At 44.4% G+C, this 21,614-nt stretch overlaps 1 protein-coding gene across 7 annotated transcripts in view; it reads left to right on the forward strand.

The window, feature by feature from the left end:
* SLC12A6 (solute carrier family 12 member 6) overlaps positions 1–20,883 on the forward strand; it is a 45,534-nt gene extending 24,651 nt beyond the window's left edge. For 4 of the 7 annotated variants that reach the window (XM_081167735.1, XM_081167737.1, XM_081167736.1 and 1 more), the window contains 24 exons: positions 2,715–2,759; positions 6,542–6,639; positions 9,333–9,464; positions 10,175–10,321; positions 10,710–10,764; positions 11,250–11,380; positions 11,590–11,831; positions 12,170–12,384; positions 12,699–12,857; positions 13,288–13,386; positions 13,543–13,600; positions 14,351–14,525; positions 14,610–14,728; positions 14,805–14,903; positions 15,216–15,335; positions 15,851–15,955; positions 16,162–16,330; positions 16,903–17,098; positions 17,186–17,355; positions 17,451–17,582; positions 18,165–18,272; positions 18,353–18,552; positions 19,097–19,230; positions 19,363–20,883. In XM_081167735.1, coding sequence (XP_081023861.1) covers positions 2,715–2,759; positions 6,542–6,639; positions 9,333–9,464; positions 10,175–10,321; positions 10,710–10,764; positions 11,250–11,380; positions 11,590–11,831; positions 12,170–12,384; positions 12,699–12,857; positions 13,288–13,386; positions 13,543–13,600; positions 14,351–14,525; positions 14,610–14,728; positions 14,805–14,903; positions 15,216–15,335; positions 15,851–15,955; positions 16,162–16,330; positions 16,903–17,098; positions 17,186–17,355; positions 17,451–17,582; positions 18,165–18,272; positions 18,353–18,552; positions 19,097–19,230; positions 19,363–19,454 — 3,200 coding nt within the window. In that variant the 3' untranslated portion in view covers positions 19,455–20,883. The remainder of the gene's footprint in view (positions 1–2,714; positions 2,760–6,541; positions 6,640–9,332; positions 9,465–10,174; positions 10,322–10,709; positions 10,765–11,249; positions 11,381–11,589; positions 11,832–12,169; positions 12,385–12,698; positions 12,858–13,287; positions 13,387–13,542; positions 13,601–14,350; positions 14,526–14,609; positions 14,729–14,804; positions 14,904–15,215; positions 15,336–15,850; positions 15,956–16,161; positions 16,331–16,902; positions 17,099–17,185; positions 17,356–17,450; positions 17,583–18,164; positions 18,273–18,352; positions 18,553–19,096; positions 19,231–19,362) is intronic. The other 3 variants (XM_081167738.1, XM_081167739.1, XM_081167740.1) reach the window with 3 other exon arrangements.
* Positions 20,884–21,614: the final 731 nt, after the last annotated feature.

The raw sequence follows: 21,614 nt of genomic DNA on the forward strand, positions 1-21,614 counted from the left end.
AGTGGTTCTGAATAACTATTAGCCCTTGGATCCATAATTTTTGCCATTTGCACAGATTGAGGTTGTCATTCCACACAAAAGCTTGCTTTGAGAAACTCCCTTTTTGTGGCACACCTTAAAGCATTCTAATGGTGTCTTTCACCTCTTGGTAAAATGAGTCAGAATTGAAGGGCAGGGCTTTTTGAAACCTGGAAGTTAAAAACTACTATGGATAGCTATTTTAGGGGCTAAGGTTGACCTTGGAATGGAATATGAAGGGCAGAAACAAGCCTCTTAACATTAGACCTCCCAGGCTGAGTAATGCAATCGTATGCCCTCAGCATGACAATCCTAAGCTCAAACCCTTTTTCTGACCCCCCAAAATACCACAGTCTCAAAAGGATTTGCTCATTATTGTGCTGCTATCAAGATGGAAAAAAACAGAAGTGCACTTCTAGTCAGACCTAGACTATGTACACACATCCTTCCTGGTCGGAAATGTCCAAATCCCAGGATTCTCCATATAATCTCTATTTATCCCAGGCAGTTTGAATCCCTTTATCCAGACAATGAACAGAAACAATGCCTTCTGTGTAGGGCACTGAGTGCAGACTCAACAAACAAAGGGTGCTTCTGCTGCTGGAAGTTGAATGGTGCCAACAGGACTGGGGAAATTGCCAAGACTGGGGTGGTTGACAAGAGCAAAGATAGGTTGTTGAACAGAAACACATCATTTGTGTTTGATCCCTCATCAACAGACATTGCTTCCATCTGTCTGTTCTGAATGATCTGCTGTCTACTCTGGCATCCCCCACATGTTTACTTTGCAGGCCTTGATAGGTGTGATGCACTTCACTGAATTTGCTGGCCTCCAGCTAGACCCATGGCCTTGCATCCCCCTGTTCCTCACTGCATGCTGTTGCCCCAGACAAAGGCACCATTTGGAGCTCTATTCATGTGGACCTTGTACATGTCTTTACATTTTGAAGAAAACATGTAACTGCCTCCCCACCCCTTTCTCCTCTTTTAAAAATAAATAGTTGCTTCTACCATACCTTCCCTTGTTATTATTTTTGCACCTTTTTGCCAATACCAGGCCCACCCACAAGGCATAAGGTGTAAACATGCATAAACAGTAAGCAATATAAACTATCAAAATAATAAACAATATAAGCTGCAGCAGCACGCTTGTATTAACAAAACTTATTGAAACATAAAAAATTACAAAAGTGAGTGGGCCTGTGTCCTCCTTGGGAGAGCAGGTTGGGAGTCCCTTCAAATTACTTTATGAATGGTTTTGTGCTGCTGTTTGCAAGTACACAGAAGGCGTGAATGGATTGATGCAAAAGCACTGCAACTATCCCCTAAATTGAATTGCTGGGTCTTCCTTTAGGATTCAAGTCAATTTTAACCCCTTCCCGATTTTTCATATACTTTTTGGAGATGGAAACCCTATGCCTACCCTAAAATGCACTGTGCTGTCTCTAGTCTCCTTCCCTTGGTTATCACAATCCGTTTATAAGGTAATAAAATGAAATGATTCAAGCAGATCAGGTTGTTGTGATTTCCCCCCCTCAAAAATTCATTGTTAAATGGGTTTGACACCGCTACACCTTTATATTACCAAATCTTTGCCTTCTGGGTCTGGAGTGTTTGCATTTTTATTACAAGAAACCTCTCTAGAGAATTTGAGGCTCAATTTGTCACAGAGTCAGGCAGATCAATAAAGAAGGGAGACAGTGTGGCATTCCCTAAAGGGAATTTATTTTATTTATTATTTTATTTTATTTGTTTATTTAATTTAAGGGAAGACTTTGGAAAATAAAACCAAAAGTAGGGAATTAGTCTCCTGCATTAATTACTGTGTCAGGTAAGGACAAACATACATAGAAGGATGTTTATCTGAATAAAAAAGGGGGTGGGTAGAGATTCCCCCATAGCCCAGTCAACAGTAATCAAATTCAGAGGTGGAGAAGATATTGGGGAGAAGTCAGCACCCATCTTGCATGTCTAAACTGTAATAAGAGTGCTGTTGATCTTTCCCACCACCATTTTCACAACATTGAAGGACCCCAGAGTTCCGGCCACACTACCCCCCACCCCTACAATCTGATCACTCCAGCAGGCCAGCCAAGTCATAAGCTATAGAAAACCACTCTGTCCTGGGGAGGGGAGAGGATGCTAGCTAGTGGTCACAAGTGACAACCACTATGCACATGAAACAAAGCTCATTCACAGAAACTGAATCAACATATCTTAATAGTGGTAGAGGGTAGGGGGAGATATTGATATAATTCTGTCCTGTTGATTTTGCTGGCTTCCCTTCTCAACACAAAAAATTACTCCCTTTCCCCAGTTGTCCATTACCATAAAGCCTGAAAAAAGCCTGGTGGGGAAAAAAACCCTCCTCTCCCCTTTGAGTTACAGAGTGTTTTCAATGGTGTGTGCGAGGGAAAGGAGATAAATACTTTTCTATGCTACTTGAAAGGCTTATGAATATTCTACATTTCCTCCCCCCACCCCGTTGCAGCTATTCTTGTTTTGAAATCACAGCTTAAGACTATTATTTTTTTACTCCTTACCATTTTTGTTGCTGATTGTGATTGCGGGGGAAGAAAGCCATTTTTGAATCTTGGGGAAGTGGGAGAGAGAAATTTTAGCCCATCACTTTATTCCCTCATTCTCCCTTTATTTTGCTATTCATTTTCTTTCCCGTTTTCTGTTTGATTTTTCAGATGTGAGTCAAACTTCCGTCACAGGGGAACAGTATCAGCTCTTAGGTACAGTATTACAGGACTCTTGTGTGTGTGCAGTATATATGTCTCCTGTGTCTATCAGTGTTGCCCATTGTTAGACAAAGGTGTATGTGCCCCATTGCTAGGGGGCAGGTGAAAAATAAGTTCTCTGTGTGAATGCATGTGTGAGAAAGAATGACTAATAAAGAAAATGGTATATGTGTGTAACCATCTTATGTTAAAGGCACCAATGTCCCTATGTGTGTGCTCTAGGGCAGACCTGTAGATAGCCACTCTACTGGTTGCCTGTGGCAAGTATTATCCAGATGAATAGGGCACTTCACAGAAGTTATTGTTTAAAAGCCATAAATTGCTAGCAAGTACAGACTTGCTGGTAATTTTTGTAGGCTGTTGAAAAACTGCTTTAGGCAAAAACCTTCCTGGAATGCTCTTGTTCAAACTAGATTTTTATAGCATTTAATTTCAGCCTAAATTCTTTTCACCAAGGGATGGTAGCCGTCTCTCTGTTTACAGTGCTCTTGTTTGAAGATCGAGGTGACATTGAATTCAGACCTGTATCACATCTAACACTAAGAAGTGTTGTCCTAACAGGGATCTGCTTTACTTGATTGTTCCAGAATAACAACCTTTGAACTGACTGCTGTATTTTATACATTTGAGGAAGTGATCCTTGATGGTTTAAAGACAGCCAATGATCTTTGTAAAGATCAAGGATTCTTGACTTGAAATAGCCGGTTGCATAAGTAGTAGCAGGATTGTTATCTCTGGTATGTCATAGTTAGTGCATTTAAGGTACCCTGGAGACATAGTAAGCAGGGGTAAGCTGATGAAGTACTCAGGAACTCCTTGTTCCTATACACTGAGGATGCTATCTAATAATAAAAATTCAGAGAAGCCTCATACTTGATTTGAATAATGGATTCTGCATCTTTTTTTTAATAAAACCCCAGAAATAATTTCCATTAATTTCATTTGCTTTTTCCCATACACAACTGGCCTGTTGCCATGATTTGTATCAGTGCTTTCTCACCCCTGTAGCCAGAACTGGATGAAACATCTCCTGAGCTTTATTATCCGCTTTGTTCTGAAAGTTGAGGGAAACAGGGTGGGGTGTTAATCCAGCACAGCCGGATGCCAAGATTCCATGTCTCAGGGTTGTTGGGTAGGTCCCAGTAATAAATGTTGTGGTTCCTTGCTTCCGGACAAGCCTGTCTCTATGATTTACTAATTTTTTGAAGAGCACCCAGCCCTAGAGTATTCACTTACATATCTGCATTCTGTGAGATGGAGCTGGAGGGGAGAGAGGGATGTTTTCTCACGTGGCACAGATAGATTTAGAGTTCAGGGGCTAGCATATGCTGATGGTTTAGAGAATGGGCACCAGGTCTCTGCGGTTCTGTCTCTGGATATATGGATCTGATGGGGTAGGAGAGAAATGAAGGCAGCTAGTAAAGCAGGGTACAAGTAGAGATTGGAATTCCTTATTCTCAGACATTGAGACAGTTGGTATAGTTTTTAGCTTTCATGGTTGCACATAAAGTTTGGAAAGTATGGTAAAATTTCAAAAAGGACTGTAAACAAATAAAGAGGCAGCTCAGCTTAGGCTACGTGTACAACATACATGTAAAGCACCTTCCACACACACAAAAATAATCGGAGCAATAGGTTTTAAGGATGCTGAGACTTGTAGCTCTATGAGTGGTAACCTATAGTTCCCAGGATTCAGGGTGGAGGGTGGCTTTAAATGTGCTTTAGACTTGCTGTTGAAATGGAATACTCAGGATGAAACGGTGAAATCTGCTATGATTAAATGGGTACAAGATGTTGGACATAACATTATGTTTGCTGACTGGGAACAGTTGTGGACCACAGGTATGAAATTTACGGCATGTAATGCCCTAAGAGAGAATATTATGAAAATGATATGCAGGTGGTACATAACCCCAGTCAAGCTTGCAAAAATCTACCATTTGCCCGATAACAAATGTTGGAAATGTAAAGAAACTGAAGGTACATTCTTTCACCTTTGGTGGACGTGCCCAAGGATTAAGGCTTTCTGGGAGATGATATATAATGAATTGAAAAAAGGTATTTAAACATACCTTCTTGAAGAAACCAGAGGCCTTTCTCCTGGGCATAGTCGGCCAATCGGTGTTAAAGAAGGACAGAACTTTCTTTATGTATGCTACAACAGCAGCAAGAATACTTATTGCAAAGTATTGGAAGACACAAGATCTACCCACCTTGGAAGAATGGCAGATGAAAGTGATGGACTACATGGAATTGGCGGAAATGACTGGCAGAATCCGAGACCAGGGAGAAGAGTCGGTGGAAGAAGATTGGAGGAAATTTAAAGATTATTTACAGAAATATTGCAAAATTAAGGAATGTTAGAATGATGTTGGATTGAAGTTAAGTGGTTTCTAGCGGTAATGGTTTAAAAGAATATGGAAAAATTGGATTTTTAATAGGTAAAAATTTAATGTTATAATATATTAAGATTAAACATCAGGATAATAAGGAGTGAAAGGAATTGCTGAACTAATAAATTGAACTGGAATACAAAAAAGGGAGGTATGAGGAGGTCCAGGAAACAAGTAAATGAAAGATAAGTGATGTAAAGATGGAATTATTTTTAATTGTTTTTTATTTCTTATTTTTTCTTTTTTCTTTTTCATTATGTAATATTGTGAAAACTTCAATAAATATTTATAAAAAATAATAATTAAATGTGCTTTAGATACACGATGTATACACAGACTTTGTTAGCATTTAAAACTGCTGTGATTTTTAACCTTCATTCAAGGACTGAGTACAGCTTTTCACACCTGAAGCACTTATAAGAACCTTACAGGAGGAGTACAACATGCCCCTCTTTAATTTGGAACACAACCTGTTCTTGAAACTTACAGGCAAACAGCTTTCAAGTACATGCAATTTAAATATGCAAATTGCCATTGCCGTGGTGCTTGTTAGCCTTTTCCTTACTGGTGAATTCAGACTATTGCATTTGAGGGAACTTTTCCTCCATATGAGGCTGTAGCACAACCATGCATGTAAGTTTGCTAAACTTGGCTGCTTGCCTGTCTGTCTGCCCTTCCAAACACCAGGGGGGGAAAAGAACCTCCAAAGCTGCATGGGACTCCCTTGCCGGACTCCCTTGCCTATCCCTTCTGTCTTGGCAATGGTATAAGGCAAGGAGAAGTGAATGCTTGACAGCAGTATTACCCAGATGATCTTGCTACCCTCAGATTCCTTATCTCTGTGTAGCATATTTCTCACCTAAACCCCTTGCCTGCTGCTCACCACAGACCCCACTCATATGGGGACAATAGTAAATGCCCTGTGGTAAAAATTAGTGTCAGCAACTGAGCAGGCAAGTAGCTCATGATCTGAAAAGATCTAGGGTAAGGAGGGGGTGCAACTTTTCATAACAAGTGGACTGCAAGAGTACTTTGACAGGGAACCCATAAGCTGCATACTGCCTTGTGCGTGCTACCTTCCCAAGGCCCGCTAAGTGAGGCTCTGGGCTTTGGAAAGGGGACACAAAGTCCTGTCAGGGTCCTTGAACCTTCATTCATCCCTTCCCGAATCCCAGCACCTTTCTTATCTGCTTTCTGAAGGCAGTGCAAGGGCTGTGGCTGGTGTAGGCCACCAAAAAGGCCATGATGGACCGCTTTGATATAGGGTGTTTTTCTTACTTTTCCCACTGCCCTGATAGAGCTCCAATAATCTAAATGTATGCACAGCACTAACTCTTTGCTGGACTACTCCTTTCCTTCCATTTGATCTCTCTCTTGTTGCAGATCCTGGTTACAAGAAGGATCCTCATAATGCCTATCTCAACAATATCAACTACGAAGATGGCGATGAATTCTTTGACAAGAATTTGGCACTTTTTGAGGTGAGATCATTGTTGGTGGGTTAGTTCTTCCTGCCTTTTGCCTTCCTTCCTTCCACTATATGTGTCCATATATGTATTAATCGGTGTTAGAAACAGATATGAAAACTAGGAGCTACAGTGGTGCCTCGCAAGACAAAATTAATTCGTTCCGCGAGTTTTGTCGTCTTGCGATTTTTTCCGTCTTGCGAAGCACGGTGTCGGGAAAGTTTTGGAAAAGCTTCAAAAATCACCAAAGTCTTTAAAAACCTCAAAAAAGGCTACCACACCGCGTTCTATGAGTTGCTCCTCGAAGTCAAGTCGCAACTGTATTAACGGTGTTAAGAAAAAGGAAACAAACTTGCAAGACGTTTCCGTCTTGCGAAGCAAGCCCATAGGGAAAATCGTCTTGCGAAGCAGCTCAAAAAACGAAAAACCCTTTCGTCTAGCGAGTTTTTCATCTTGCGAGGCATTCGTCTTGCAGGGCACCACTGTAAATGGCACCTTAAACCTAGGTTATAGGTGCAACAATAGAATGTCTAGGCACGATTTTTCAATAACAATAATACAAAGCTAAAAATGAATAAACTGCAGCTAAAATATTATGTTCATTTTTCACGTGGTCTAGTCCTTCCCCTGCCAACTCCCCTAATAATTCTTAAGAGGGTCTCTTCTCCAGTTTCCAGAGAGTAGCTGGAAGTGGGGAGGCAGAAAAAGGTCCTCTTTTCCTTCCACTCAGCAATTTTAATCTGAAATCTTAGGCACAGTGCTGTGCCTAGAGCTCAGAAACTGCCTGCGCTAATGAAATTCCCTATTGCAAAATGCACCTAGAACAATGGGAGTTTCGAACACTGATTTAAATCCTTCCTTATAACCTTTCATGATAGCTGCTATTATGTCTGCTCTGTTTCCCAAGGCTATGCATGGTTGTTGTTTTTAATTCCTCAGAAACACAGAAAAAGTTGCAAAGCATTGGGAACTATGACATGGGAAACTGCATCTTGGAAATCTTACGTCTCTTTTTATTTTTTAAAGGTTATTTTTTAACTCTCATAGCTTCAGCGATGGACTTGAAAATGTATAGGCAGGAGTGAGAAATCTCTGGCCCAGGGGTGAACAACCTGCAGTCCACCAGATTTTTCTGGACAACAACTCCCATCAGCCCCAGTCAGCTAGCCAGTGATCAGGGCTGATGGGAGGTGTAGTCCAACAACACCTGGAGGCCCGCAGGTTGTGCACCCGTGCTCTGGCCCATGGGCCAATCTTGACCCACAGAGGGTCCAATTTGGCCCATCAGACCTTTTTCCCCAAGCTGCACCTACTTGCCAATCAGCTGACATTACTGGGTGATGAGGTTCAAACCTGATGGAGGCTGCTTCACTTTACTGCAATGAATGCACTGGCAATACAGACTTCTCACCCCACCCCTGTGGGGAATGAGCTGGCAAAGCAGGCCCCTGCAGGGAGCAGAATACAACCCTTTGCTCATCAACTGGTAATCAGAGTATTGAGTCCTACTGGACTGAATGCATTGGCAAATCAAATCCGCCTCCCCACCAGCCCCCAGCTGATTTTGACAGGTGGGTAGGATGGCCTTGTTAGTATTTTTACTGTATTTGTTAGAAGATGTGTTTTATAAAAAAATAAATTGTGCTGGGGAAAAGAAAACCAATACACAGTGGACCCTCTGGATACAAATTTAATTCATTCTGGGGTCCATGCGCACCCTGAAAAATCTGTATCCAGAGGTGGCACTTCTGCGCATGCATGAGTGGTGAAACCTGGAAAAATACTTCCAGGTCTGCCACTTTTGCAACCCGAAGTTTACATTACTCGAGAGTAACGTAACCCGAGGGTCTTCTGTAATGTAATGTAATGTAACAGCTGCAAAATCTTGTGACTCCAGTTAAGGTCGCAGAAACGCTAAATCATTGCTTTGTTAATTGGTTAACTCCCTTTAAAAGTGAGCCTGTATGTGTCTTCGGTAGTGATAGTAGGAGTGGGAGTTGGAGGTTGGTTGCTTTGCCGTTTTGCTGAGCTTGGAGACTCCAACAACATACTGCTGGAGGAGTTGGTAAGGACAGACAAGCTATAATTTCTGCACTGCTTCAAAGGAGTTTTAGAAGCAAGAAGAGCCTCTCATGGGTTCAAGAGAGTGAAATACAATGCATCCAACTCAGTATATATTATAGTAACTTGTAATAGCGGCCATCCTGCCAGTAAAGAGTCATCTTCAGAGTATTGTGTGTGGAATCTACTTCATCCCTAGGGCTTTGAGGGTGAAACCTCTGTATCACTCTGCATAAATCAGAAAAATAGCTAACAACCCCACAGCATCACAGTGTCAGAAGATCGACAAGGGTGGCCCTGCTTACCTGTCAAGGTAGGCCCACGGCGGTGTGGGGAGAAAGTTTTCCCACCCCTGTGGCAGAGGAAGGAGATGCAAATTGATCAATGATTTCAAATTTGCCTAATTTAGCAAAATGTAATATACAGATTGCAGAATTCAGAATTTCTTGACGTATAAGTTGTGGGGTTTTTTTTTAATGCCAAGGGTACACCAGCCTGCTTGTACCCAACCCATTTCTCTCATATTCTGCTTTCCTATGTCTTCATTCCCAAGTTACTATAACCATGCTAATAACTAGTGGTTTTTTTGCCTTAGGATATTTTTCATATTAAGTTTAATGTCTACTGCCATCCTTTCCACTTTGCAGGAGGAGATGGACACCCGGCCCAAGGTGTCCTCCCTGCTCAACCGCATGGCCAATTACACCAACTTGATGCAGGGAGCCCGTGAACATGAGGAGGCTGAGAATGTCCCTCCAGGCAAGAAAAAAGCTATCAAGGTAAGGAGCTTGGTGATAGTGAGATATGTAGGCAGTTAGAGGTGGTAAGCATTTGAAGGTAGTGAACGAGTTGATGTCCAAAACTGAAAGGAGTTGATGCTTTTGCCATGGCTGCCCTGCAACTATGGGGCTTCCCCTTCCTGGATACTTTCCAGAACAAAAACCTGTGCTTCTTGAAGTTTAAAACACTTTTTTGTTTGACATGGATTTTAGCCGCTGGTCTTAAGGCAGCATGAGGTAAACCTCAAAAAGTATTTTTGATTTCTTGACATTTGTTTGAAATTTGTAGGAGCCAGTTAAAAAAATAAATACATCAGATCAATTAAAAAGCCCTGCTCAGAGTCATGCAAAATGTACAGATTCCTAAGCCACCAAATCAAGCTCTGAGGTATCTGAGTAACCAGGTACCCAGGATTTTTTCCTAGTCCTGTGAGCAGGGCTTTAGTTTTTATGTGTTGCCTATTTGCAATTGATTTTTAATATGACTTACTATATGTGCAGTTTAGTGCTGTTACCTGCTCTGCACTTGGTGGCTGGGTTTGTCTGGGAATTCAAACAAAGGGGTGGGGTTGTCAAAGAGAAAGATATCTGAAGGCCGGGTAGCAGAGAAGTTGCAAGTATTTAAATCACGTATGCAAAGGATGAAGAGCAAGGTAGGGGCAGCAAAGTGGAGTAGGTTTGGTTTTGAGAGCTTGTCCTTTTCCTTCCAGTCTCCACAGATGGGCACATTCATGGGAGTCTATCTGCCTTGCCTGCAGAACATCTTCGGGGTGATTCTCTTCTTACGGCTCACCTGGGTGGTGGGTACAGCTGGCGTGTTGCAAGCCTTTGCCATTGTCCTCATCTGCTGTTGCTGTGTGAGTACCTCTCCCCTACTGTCTGAATCATGTCCTGGTTTAGGGGTTTTAATGTCTTAGAGAATAAGATTGGAGTGAGGAGTCTGAACCACAGCATGGAGATGGGGGCTAAATCATACTTTGTGACTTTAGCAGGCCACAGCTGAGATCCTAATGTAAAAGTCATAAGATTACCCTTCTTCCCACATGCATCCAGCTGTGTCATGAGGCCAGTGATAGATTTTATTTCCACAACATGTCAGATTTTCTTTAGCTGTAGTTGTATCTTACGGGAAATTGCCTATTGTCCTATCTAACAAGAGTATAATTGCACAGCCTAATGAATGAAAGCCCTTTAAGATTGTGTGTTTTTCTTCTAAATCCTCCTGTGGTCTTTTCTCTTCCTCAGACTCTGCTAACAGCCATCTCCATGAGTGCCATTGCCACCAATGGAGTTGTGCCTGGTGAGTACTTAATATCTAAAGAGCCATCTTCTCCCACACTTCCCTGCCCACCAAATACATTCATCTTCAAAAGCAGCCCTGAGTGCTCTCACCATCAGAACTTAACCAAATAACTACTTGGGAAAGGTCCTTTTCTGAGGTGGTGCCCAAATGGTGGAATTCTTTCCTTAAACTTGTTCACCAGATACCAATGCTATCTATGTCAGATGACGTTCATCTTGTCATAAAAACACAATGCCTTCTTATAGTATTTGAGATGCACATAAATCACCGCTTTGTTTTGTGCTACTCATCGGCTAACTCAGTTGATCATAACCTGTTGGTTTGTTTAATTTCATTTGGGTGCTGTCCTGACAAAATTCTAGAAATAAAAAGTTCCTCTACAAGCAGATGTTTAGGATGTGTAGGAAGTGCAAATGATAACCCTTTTCCCTATCTGCAAAGTCTCTTGACCTCCTACCCACTGCTTTATTTCCTCTTCACAGCTGGGGGTTCATACTTCATGATCTCACGAGCTTTGGGGCCTGAGTTTGGAGGAGCTGTTGGACTCTGCTTTTATCTGGGCACCACCTTTGCTGCTGCAATGTACATTTTGGGAGCCATTGAAATCTTCCTGGTAAGTGTTCTGCTCCCCTAAAATTAGCGAGATGCAGTGCTCCATAGTTGAGAAACAGGTGCTATTCCACACGGCTGTGGCCACTTCCAAGCAGCCTGACAGCCTTGAGCGGAGTGAGCACTTCTGCTAATCTTGCAAAATCCATGTTTTTCCCCTCTATCTGCTGACCTTTCTAAAAGTGACATGTGTCTCTCTCTTCCCTCTCTCAGATGTACATTGCCCCTGAGGCAGCCATCTTCCATAGTGAGGATCCCTTGAAGGAGCCAGCAGCCATGCTCAACAACATGCGGGTGTATGGCTCAGCCTTTCTAGTGATTATGGTGCTGGTGGTGTTCGTGGGTGTACGCTACGTGAATAAGTTTGCCTCTCTCTTCCTTGCCTGTGTCATCGTCTCAATCCTGGCCATCTACGCTGGTGCAATCAAGTCCTCTTTTGCACCTCCCGACTTCCCGTAGGTTATCAGCATACTTGGATATGATTAATTGTGATACTTGGATATGATTCATTGTGACTTCTCTTTTAATCAGTCTGGGATGTCGCAGATCCGAGAAGTTGTTGGAATATGTAGTTTTGTGAATGTGCATAGAGTTGTCTTTTCTGGGGAAGGGTTAGGATCTTTGGTCACAGTTTTTTACAAGACTGCAACCATCCCTCCATAGTTAGATAACTTCATTTTCCCATGCCCTTGGGCAACTTAAGGGTTGGGACTCTCAAATTTGTTTGTGCATGCCTTGGCCTCTTTATAGCCTAACGGGTTTGTTCATCTTTTTGTGTCTCCTCTCCATTCAGTGTGTGCATGCTGGGGAACCGCTCTCTCTCCCGGCACCACATTAATGACTGTGCCAAGACGGTGGAGCGTGACAACATCACCCAGCACACTGTCCTCTGGGAGTTTTTCTGCAATGCTACCAAGCACCACAATGCCTCCTGTGATGATTATTTTCAGCACAACAATGTCACCGTTATCCAGGGTATCCCAGGGCTGGCCAGTGGCATTATCACTGGTGAGAGATACCTTTCCTTCCCTGTCAACAGTACACTTGGTTTTCCCCATGTTGGGACAATCCAAGAGGTGTTCTACACACTGTCTAGATAAACAGCCATTTCCCTTCCTTCCCTAATTGAGGGGCCTGTGTTGTGTAGTGGCCATAAATAGCAACTGGGTGTCTTTGGGACAGTCACCACCTCTTAGTCTAACCGATCTCATAGGATAGCATGAAGAAGTTTGTAGACCACTGGAGGAAGGGTGGGATGATGATGACAGCAGTAATCATGGTGGTTCTGGTGGTAATAATAATAATGGCATTGATAATTGCAGAGAATCTTTGGAGCAGCTACTTGGTGAAAGGTGAAATAATTGAGAAACCATCATTGCATTCAGCTGATGTGTGGGGAAGCCTGAATCAGCAGTATGTGCTGGCTGACATCACCACTTCCTTTACCCTTCTTGTGGGCATCTTTTTCCCTTCAGTCACTGGTAAGAGCTACATTGTTGCTATGTATTGTTCAGAGGTGTCTCCAGAGGCAAACCGTTCCAGAAGTGTAGATAGCCAACTTTTAATCTGGGATGCTTATACTTAAAACACAGGTCTTTCCATGGACTTTTGCAGTTTTCAGCAAAGCACCCTCTTTCAGCCTAGGAGTAAGGACTTAATATTGCCCCAGCTGTGAGCTGGACTGGATGCAGCTTTGTTGCTGCTGTTCCCCTCTAATGGCCCAGTTTGATGCAATATCATCTTTCTTCCTATTGCCCAGCATAAGATCAACTATTTTTTTCTTTTACATCAGGGTAATAGATCATATGCAAAAAGTATTCAAAGGTTCAGTATAGTTTTTTAGCAGTACCTCCTTTGGTCACAGAATTTTGTTTTCTTGCCCTCAGAAAATCTATTTTTTTGTCTTTACAGGAATCATGGCTGGATCAAATCGTTCTGGAGACCTGAAGGATGCCCAGAAATCTATCCCCATTGGTACCATCCTGGCTATTCTCACCACCTCCTTTGTGTGTATCCTTCCTGGCGAATGTAGGGTCAAATAAACAAAGGATGGATAAGGGTGGGATGGAGGGATTTGGTGCCTGTGTGGGAAGGATTGCTGCCCTTTTACATCCTTTGCTGTCTTGCAAGAACATCTTACTGCTCCTTGACCATTTGACACATCAGATCTTAGCAACGTAGTGCTGTTTGGGGCATGTGTGGAAGGTGTGGTGCTCAGAGATAAGTAAGTAGTAACTTTCCCTAGTGCCACAGTTCTCAGATATAAATCAGATGTGAAAATTCTGTTTTGGATTCAAATTGTAAGCTGTGTTCTTAAAAGGCAGTTATGGCTACCAACCTGGATGGCTTTAAAAGCAAATTAGACAAATTCATAGAGGAGAGGGCTGTTAATGGCTACTAGCTATTATGGCTGTGCTTTGCCTCCACAGCTGTAGGCATCAGTGCTTTTAAATACCAGTTGATGAAAGCCACAGGATGGGAGAGTGCTCTTGTACTTGAATCCTGCTTGTGGGTTTCCCAAAGGCATCTGGTTGGCCAATGTGAGAACAGGATGCTGGACTAGATGCGTCATTGTGACTAAAAATGTGGTTCCCTTGTTAGGGGCAGAGTCTCAACCCTTTGGCACATATTTCTGGCCCACTCATTTTTCAGCCATGCTGGATACATGCTGTTAGCCTGGATCCAACCCACAGAAAGGAAGCTGGAGAGAAAACTAAGGCCGGAATCCCATATCTGCTTTCCTGGGAGCAAGTCACATTGTACTGACTAAACTCATAGGATTGTACTGTTAAGTTAGTTGCATCTATTCCTTTTGAAACCAATGGAACAAATGCAACTAACATAGTTTGGATCCAATCCTGCATCTTCTGATTTCTCTATGTGCTGGACCATTTGTTTCTGCTGGATCTTGTACTTCTCACTATTAGCCCTTAGACAGATACCTAATGGCCTCACTTTTGCTTCTATTGGATAGGTTTGGTGATACAGTGAAAGGGAATCTGGTGGTCGGGACCCTGTCCTGGCCCTCCCCTTGGGTCATTGTCATCGGTTCGTTCTTCTCCACGTGTGGAGCTGGGCTGCAGAGCCTCACCGGCGCACCCAGACTGCTACAAGCCATAGCCAAGGACAACATTATACCCTTCCTGCGGGTAAGAGTAACAACCGCTAATTGACTTGCTGCTGAAAAGAACCCTTGGTTTGTCCCAAGTAATCTGTTTTCTTATTCACTCTAGGTATTTGGCCATGGCAAAGCCAATGGAGAACCCACGTGGGCCTTGCTTCTGACAGCAGGCATTGCAGAACTGGGGATCCTCATTGCCTCTTTGGATATGGTAGCACCCATCCTTTCCATGTAGGTGCCATATTTATCATGGGGTGGAGTCTCTAGGAATTGTACACAGCTGAGACTATTTTCTGTTCTCCCCTAGGTTCTTCCTGATGTGTTATCTCTTTGTCAACCTAGCCTGCGCATTACAAACTCTGCTACGCAGCCCCAACTGGAGACCCCGCTTCCGATACTATCACTGGTAAGAGGGCCACACTACCTAGTGAGTTGGAGGAGGAGGGACATTGGCGAGTTCTACAAACAGAGGGGGGAGAGAGGGTGCAAATACAGACTCCCGAGTTCTATGTCCTATTGTACAAAATGGGTTTAGCATAAAATGAGGGAATTGGGGCTGGACTCCTGGCCTGTGTATTTGGTATGTCTGCTGACAAGTACAAAAGGTTCTCTTGAACGGAACCCAGCACCCTGAGACTCTGGGCTCACATTTTAAACAGCAAACGAAATAAACAATAGTCTGCATGCTTTCCTCCCTTCCCCCTTTTTCTTCTTGTAGGGCACTCTCCTTCATGGGCATGAGCATCTGTGTGGCACTCATGTTCATCTCCTCCTGGTATTATGCAATTGTTGCCATGGTGATAGCTGGAATGATCTACAAATACATTGAGTACCATGGGTGAGTGTCTGTAACCTTCCAGAGCTCTAGCATTCTAGCCCTCTTTATCCAGCCTCTTACTCCACAGCCGGGGAACAGCAGGGGGAATTCCTTGCAACCACACTCACTCAGTCTCCAGTTGGGTGAGAGCGGAATCATTTCCTTTTTGGAACTTTTGCTGAGATCGTGAGGGTGAAGGTTCGGTTGTGGGTTTCTGAGGCTCAGGCTCTGGAAATAGACGATTGCAGCCAGAAGTTTTGGGGCCTTTTACCTTCAGTTGCAGGATTTTTGTTTTCTTTTTGTGAGAAATGCAGGTCAGAGGGCATGAAGGCTTGGAATCATGATCCCTTTCTTTGAATGTTGAGGTTGGAAGTCACCACACCTGACCTCTTTTGTGATGCAGCCTTCTCCTCCTGCCTCCTGCATGATTGCCTTGGCCGCATTTCCCCCTCTGCCAATGCTTATGGAAAGGAGGGGCACTGAGTGACTTGGCTTTCCTTGAGCTCATTTGGCTGAACATTTTCTGCATCCCCCAGGGCCGAGAAGGAGTGGGGCGATGGCATCCGTGGCCTGTCCCTCAGCGCAGCCCGCTTCGCCCTGCTGCGTCTTGAGGAGGGGCCACCCCACACCAAGAACTGGAGGTAGGAAGAGACTTGATGCTTCTTCGTTTTGCCATGGGCTGTGTGTGCCACATGCAGAGACCTTGTGCATGCATACGTGTATTTGTGTGCATGTGCTGTGGAGTGCTCCAAACATGCACACAAATACGCTCTTCTGGGTGGCAGCCTGAACCCACCTGCTACTTTGCTCCTTGTATGTGCATTTTGGACTTTATTTTCTTTCTTAGGCCACAACTGCTGGTGCTGCTAAAGCTGGACGAGGATCAGCATGTGAAGCATCCGCGCCTGCTCACCTTTGCCTCTCAGCTGAAAGCTGGAAAGGGCCTCACCATCGTGGGCTCCGTCATGGTGGGCAACTTCCTGGAGTGTTACAGCGATGCACTGGCTGCCGAGCAGGTGAAGCCCACTGCTACTCACTGGATTTCATAGGTCAAATAGGAGGTGTAGGCACTGGGGTTGATCTGGCAGTCAGGCCATCAGACTTAGAAGCCCTACTTCCTGATCCTAAATGAAGAGGACAGTTGTGGTCATTCAGGCATAATGAATTGGGATTATTCCTTTCCAATATTCAGCAGATGCAAGAAATGTAGGAAGCTGACTTATACTAGTCAGACCATTGTTGCCTCTAGCTCGGTATCATTCACACTGACTAGCAGTGACTCTCCAGAGTTTTAGACAGGGATCTCTCCCTGCTTTACATGGAAATAGCTAGGATTAAACTCCATTGCCATATTAGTTCCTGCTGCAGAAACCTCCAGTATATTGATTTTAGAGACCATTTCCTCAGTAATATCCCATCTCCATAATGCCTTTTACCCTGAAGGACAAACTTTTAAATACTTAACCAACTTAAGTGAGTTGGAGTTCAGCAACACAGGATTTCACTGTGGCAAAGCATTCACTGGGTTGGGGCACAGAGAGCTCTCCATGCTAGTGCCCTCTAGCAGCCTTAATGTTTCTTGTTTCAGACCATCAAGCACCTGATGGAGGCAGAGCGGGTGAAAGGCTTCTGCCAAATCGTGGTGGCTGCCAAAGTGCGAGAGGGCATCTCCCACCTCATTCAGTCCTGTGGGCTGGGTGGCATGAAGCACAACACGGTTGTCATGGGCTGGCCCAACGCCTGGCGCCAGAGTGAGGATGCCCGTGCTTGGAAAACCTTCATTGGTAAGGCCTCTCCCATAGGGAGGTGAGAGGGAGGGCTTCCTTGGCCAAGGGATCCATATTGCATTACTCTCTCTTTCTACTCTGCAGGGACTGTCCGAGTGACTACAGCTGCTCACCTCGCCTTGCTTGTGGCAAAGAACGTGTCCTTCTTCCCTAGCAATACAGATCCTTTCCCCGAGGGGAGCATTGACGTCTGGTGGATTGTTCATGATGGTGGGATGCTGATGTTACTCCCTTTCCTCCTCAAGCAACACAAGGTGCTGGCGGGGGGGGGGGTATCACTGGGGGAGATGAATCAGAGGGGAAGGTAAACCCGTAGATGGGGCTGCTAACTCTCTTTTCCACTTTAAAGGTGTGGCGTAAATGCAAAATCCGCATCTTCACTGTAGCCCAGCTGGAGGATAACAGCATCCAGATGAAGAAGGATTTAGCAACCTTTCTCTATCACCTCCGCATTGAGGCAGAGGTAGAAGTGGTGGAAATGGTGAGAGACAAAACAGACAGAGGAAGCCAGGAGGGGTTAGGGGCGTTAGTTGGTTTTTGCTTTTCCTGTGGTCAGCAAGTTAGGCGTCACACAGTCAAGGGCAGGACTTGGAAGATTGATTGGTTAATAGAGAAATGAGGCAAGGGCTTGGACATATGTTGGATATAAGCAGCTTTTCCCTGCCTACTAGAAACCATACCCTGATGTCCCGTTTTTTTCAGTGTTCACCTGTAACTTCAGGCAAATTGTGAGTTGTCTTGCTGTCACCTCACCCCTCCCCTCCCCTCCATAGCCACAGGGCATAGCTACTCCGATCTTTGTTTTACTTCTCTGCCTTTCAAAGAAACTACTAGTTCTTGCTTTGTAAGCCACAATATTCTGTTGCTCAGAGCATATCTACAACTGTGCAGATTCTTAGAGAAAGACACACAGACTAATGCATGCATCCAGTTCTGCCATTTTGTTGCACTAGGAAGAAATCTGGGCATTTTTGTGCGCTCTGAATGTACCGGAGCTGGCCAGAGGACAGATTGTCTTGGCCCCACTCTGTATATGAGTTTACACGTTCTTGTCTCCCAACAGCATGACAGCGACATTTCTGCTTACACCTATGAGCGCACATTGATGATGGAGCAGCGCTGCCAGATGCTGCGGCAAATGCGTCTCTCAAAGACGGAGCGGGACCGAGAGGTGAACTGGGCTGGGACAAGTGGGAAGGGAAGGTCTGAAAGATTAGCACTTCCTAGTTGCTTCTTCACTGATCTTCCTAGGTCCTCCCCACACAGGCGCAGCTGGTGAAGGACAGAAACTCGATGCTGCGGCTGACCAGCATTGGCTCAGATGACGACGAAGAGACTGAGACTTACCAGGAAAAGGTGCACATGACGTGGACCAAGGACAAGTACATGGCATCCCGAGGACACAAACCCAGGACCTTGGAGAACTTCCAGGATCTGCTCAACATGCGGCCGTAAGAATCTGCCAAGTCCCAGGACGCTTCAGCCCATTTCTGTTCACTTAACCCTTTCCTGAAGTTCTGTCCTGCATTTTATGGCTTCCTGAATCCTCTTGGATAGTAACAAATCTTATTCTTTTTTTTTGTTCAATCCTAGCATGCTTTGGGGTTACACTTCTGCTTCTCTGTGGCAAGACCACCTTTGACACTTTCCTTTAGGGTTAGGAGTCAAAAGAGAAAAATGTCCTTGCTACTTCTTCACATTTCCAGCTGCTTCAATAAGCATACCATCAAATGTTACATTATTTCCACTGCTTCTATTTTGGCAGCATAAGGCCATTCTGTTTGTTTCCCATCTCCAGTGTGGTCCAGACCCCGTTGGCCTCTTAGATTGCTGCAGCTGCCATATTGTATCCATTCCCTCCTCCAATCCATATGTGTCTTAGTGCTTTCTCCAGTTTTCAGAAGCCAGATCTCTGAGCCAAAGCTTCCTGCAAGTGTACATCCATAGGCATGCCTGGTCTTGGTGACAATTTGTCTCTTCCTTCCTACGACCCAGTGACCAGTCCAACGTGAGACGTATGCACACAGCTGTGAAGCTCAATGAGGTCATAGTCAACAAGTCCCACGATGCCAAGCTGGTACTGCTCAACATGCCAGGCCCACCACGTAATCCTGATGGTGACGAGAACTGTATCCTTTTCTTCAGGGTCCTGTCTTTTGCTGGGATGCAAGAGGGATTGGCGGTGGCAACAGGACTGGGGTATGTGTGTGTATATGAGAGAGAGAGAGAGCGCTATTTCCTTGACTGCCTTCTAACTGCAGATATGGAATTCCTGGAGGTCCTAACAGAGGGGCTGGAACGTGTGCTGCTTGTGCGGGGTGGTGGCAGCGAGGTCATTACTATCTACTCCTAGGGGAGCGAGGAGGGCTTCCTCCTGATAGACTCTGTTCTGTCAAATTGACATCTGCTTCCTGCCTGTCACCACCTGCAACTTGATCTCCCAAGGAGAGCAGCTATCAGTGTCACACCTCCTATGCTTATTTTTCCCTGTGGCAGTTTGGGGTTCTTCAAATGGGGCGATTTCCCCTATTTGGAGACTAGAGTTGACATTTCCCCATGCCTTCCGTAAAGGTACATGCCGGAAACTGCATAAGCTTGTCACGAAAGGAGATTAGACTGGATTGGGCTGGGAGATGGCTGGATCTTCCCTTTAAAAAGCGTAGGACTAGCGAGGCAAGTATTACTTTGGAGGGATTAAACAGAGCAAAAACGTAGGTTGCTTTCACCTTAAGAGTTAACTACTGCTTCTGCCCTCTGGTGGGCATGACAAAAATGGAGCAACAGGGTCCTCCTACTGCAGAGACTGTTACATTTCATTGTTGAATCAAGAAGAGGAGAAATGATTGCTGCTTGGAGGACCTAGAGGGAGGGAGATGCAGCCTCCATTGTGCCACTTTCTTCTGGTCAGTGCCAAAGTCTTTCTGCTTTATTTCCCTTGAAATCAAGGGGAGGGACAGCATTTAGGAAGATGGAACTGACTCTTACAGTACTTATCTCATACCCTAATCCCTTGAGGGATTCCAAAACTCAAATTAATTGTTGGCTGGGTGTGGGGGGAAGAGTTGACTCTTAAGCCAGGCTGCAGGTGGCATATTGATGGAGGGACATACATAACTGTTCTACTTTCTTTTCCCTATGGTCCTCACACTCCTATCTGGGCAAGGAAGCTAGACCAATTTGCCAGGTCCTTCTCTGTAGCGTCTGGTTGCTGTTACAGGTTGAGAGGAAAAGGAGACGGCAGCCTCTCCTTTCTAAACCATAGAAAGAGAAGCAGAGCAACACTATCTCCTGACCTTTGTAACATGCCCTCCCTGCTCCCAAGTGGCTACCCTTCTCTTCCCTCAAGCTTGGGCCAGAGAAGGCTATTGTGACCCTATCTGTGTCTATACTGAGGACCCACAACTTGCTGTTTTTTGTGAGTGTTGGGAAATAAGTCCTTCCTTACCCCTACAGAAGCAAACACTGGAAAAGGTGCTGTGCTGTTTTGTCCAACCCAATTTCAATGACGGATGTCTTATTCTCCTCCTCCTCCCACCACTTTGCTCAAGTATAGTATGCAGGGACCACTCCTCTTGGGGGTAGCCTTAAAGCAGATTCAGCTCCAGCCTCTCCTCCACTTTTCTTTTAAAAGGGAAGTTCATATTAAGTTCCTCACCTCTTACTTTGGGGGAGGTCTTTTAATTTATTGGGGGGGGAATGACCTTGTTTACATACAGCATCAAGTTTTGGGGTGTGATTTTTTGCTTCCTGAATTATGTAAAGAATAAACTTTTTATATATAATTCTTTCTTTGAAGTTGTGATGATTCATTATGTCGCATTCATTCACAGTCTATACACGCTATTTTCGTGAATCTGTTAACTGATTAGCTTCTGGTATATAGACCTATATTTGGGTCCATTCCAGTTTGGCTATGGCACTGAAACTGCCTTGGCTGATGACATTTGCCAGGATAAAGGCGAGGCATGCGACTGGCAGAGGTGGTCAGAGCGATTGTCGGCAATTCCCCCCCCTCCCCAATAGCTCAACAACTTCTGGGCAATCTCCCCCCATTTCCTTAATTTGGGGTCCCCAAAAATATGGGTTGTCTTATACACAGAAAAATACAGTAGTTATGGGAGGGTACTGTTTAGCACCCTGGGAGGTGTCATGTGGTGTCTCACAGGGTTCCATCTTCACCTGCATGCTGTTTAACATCTATATGATGTTGGTCATTATCAGGAGAGCTGGAATGAAGTATAATCACTATGCAGATGAAACCTAGCTCTCTTTTACTACAAATAGAGTTATTTATTTATTTATACTCCATCTTTTTCTCTGATGGGACTCAAGGTAGCATACAGCTCTCTTTCCCATCAGGATGAGGTAACAGATTGGATGTTGAGCAGTAAGTCGAAGCTTAATCCTGAAGACAGGTGTTGTGTCCAGAGTTCTCGTGTCATAGGAGGTGGGGAGACTGCCTGTTCTAGACAAGAGATGCAGGGCCATGCCTCTGGCAACACAGAGACCCTCC

Source organism: Podarcis bocagei (genome assembly GCF_964188305.1).
Source record: "Podarcis bocagei genome assembly, chromosome: 13".
NCBI lineage: Eukaryota > Metazoa > Chordata > Lepidosauria > Squamata > Lacertidae > Podarcis > Podarcis bocagei.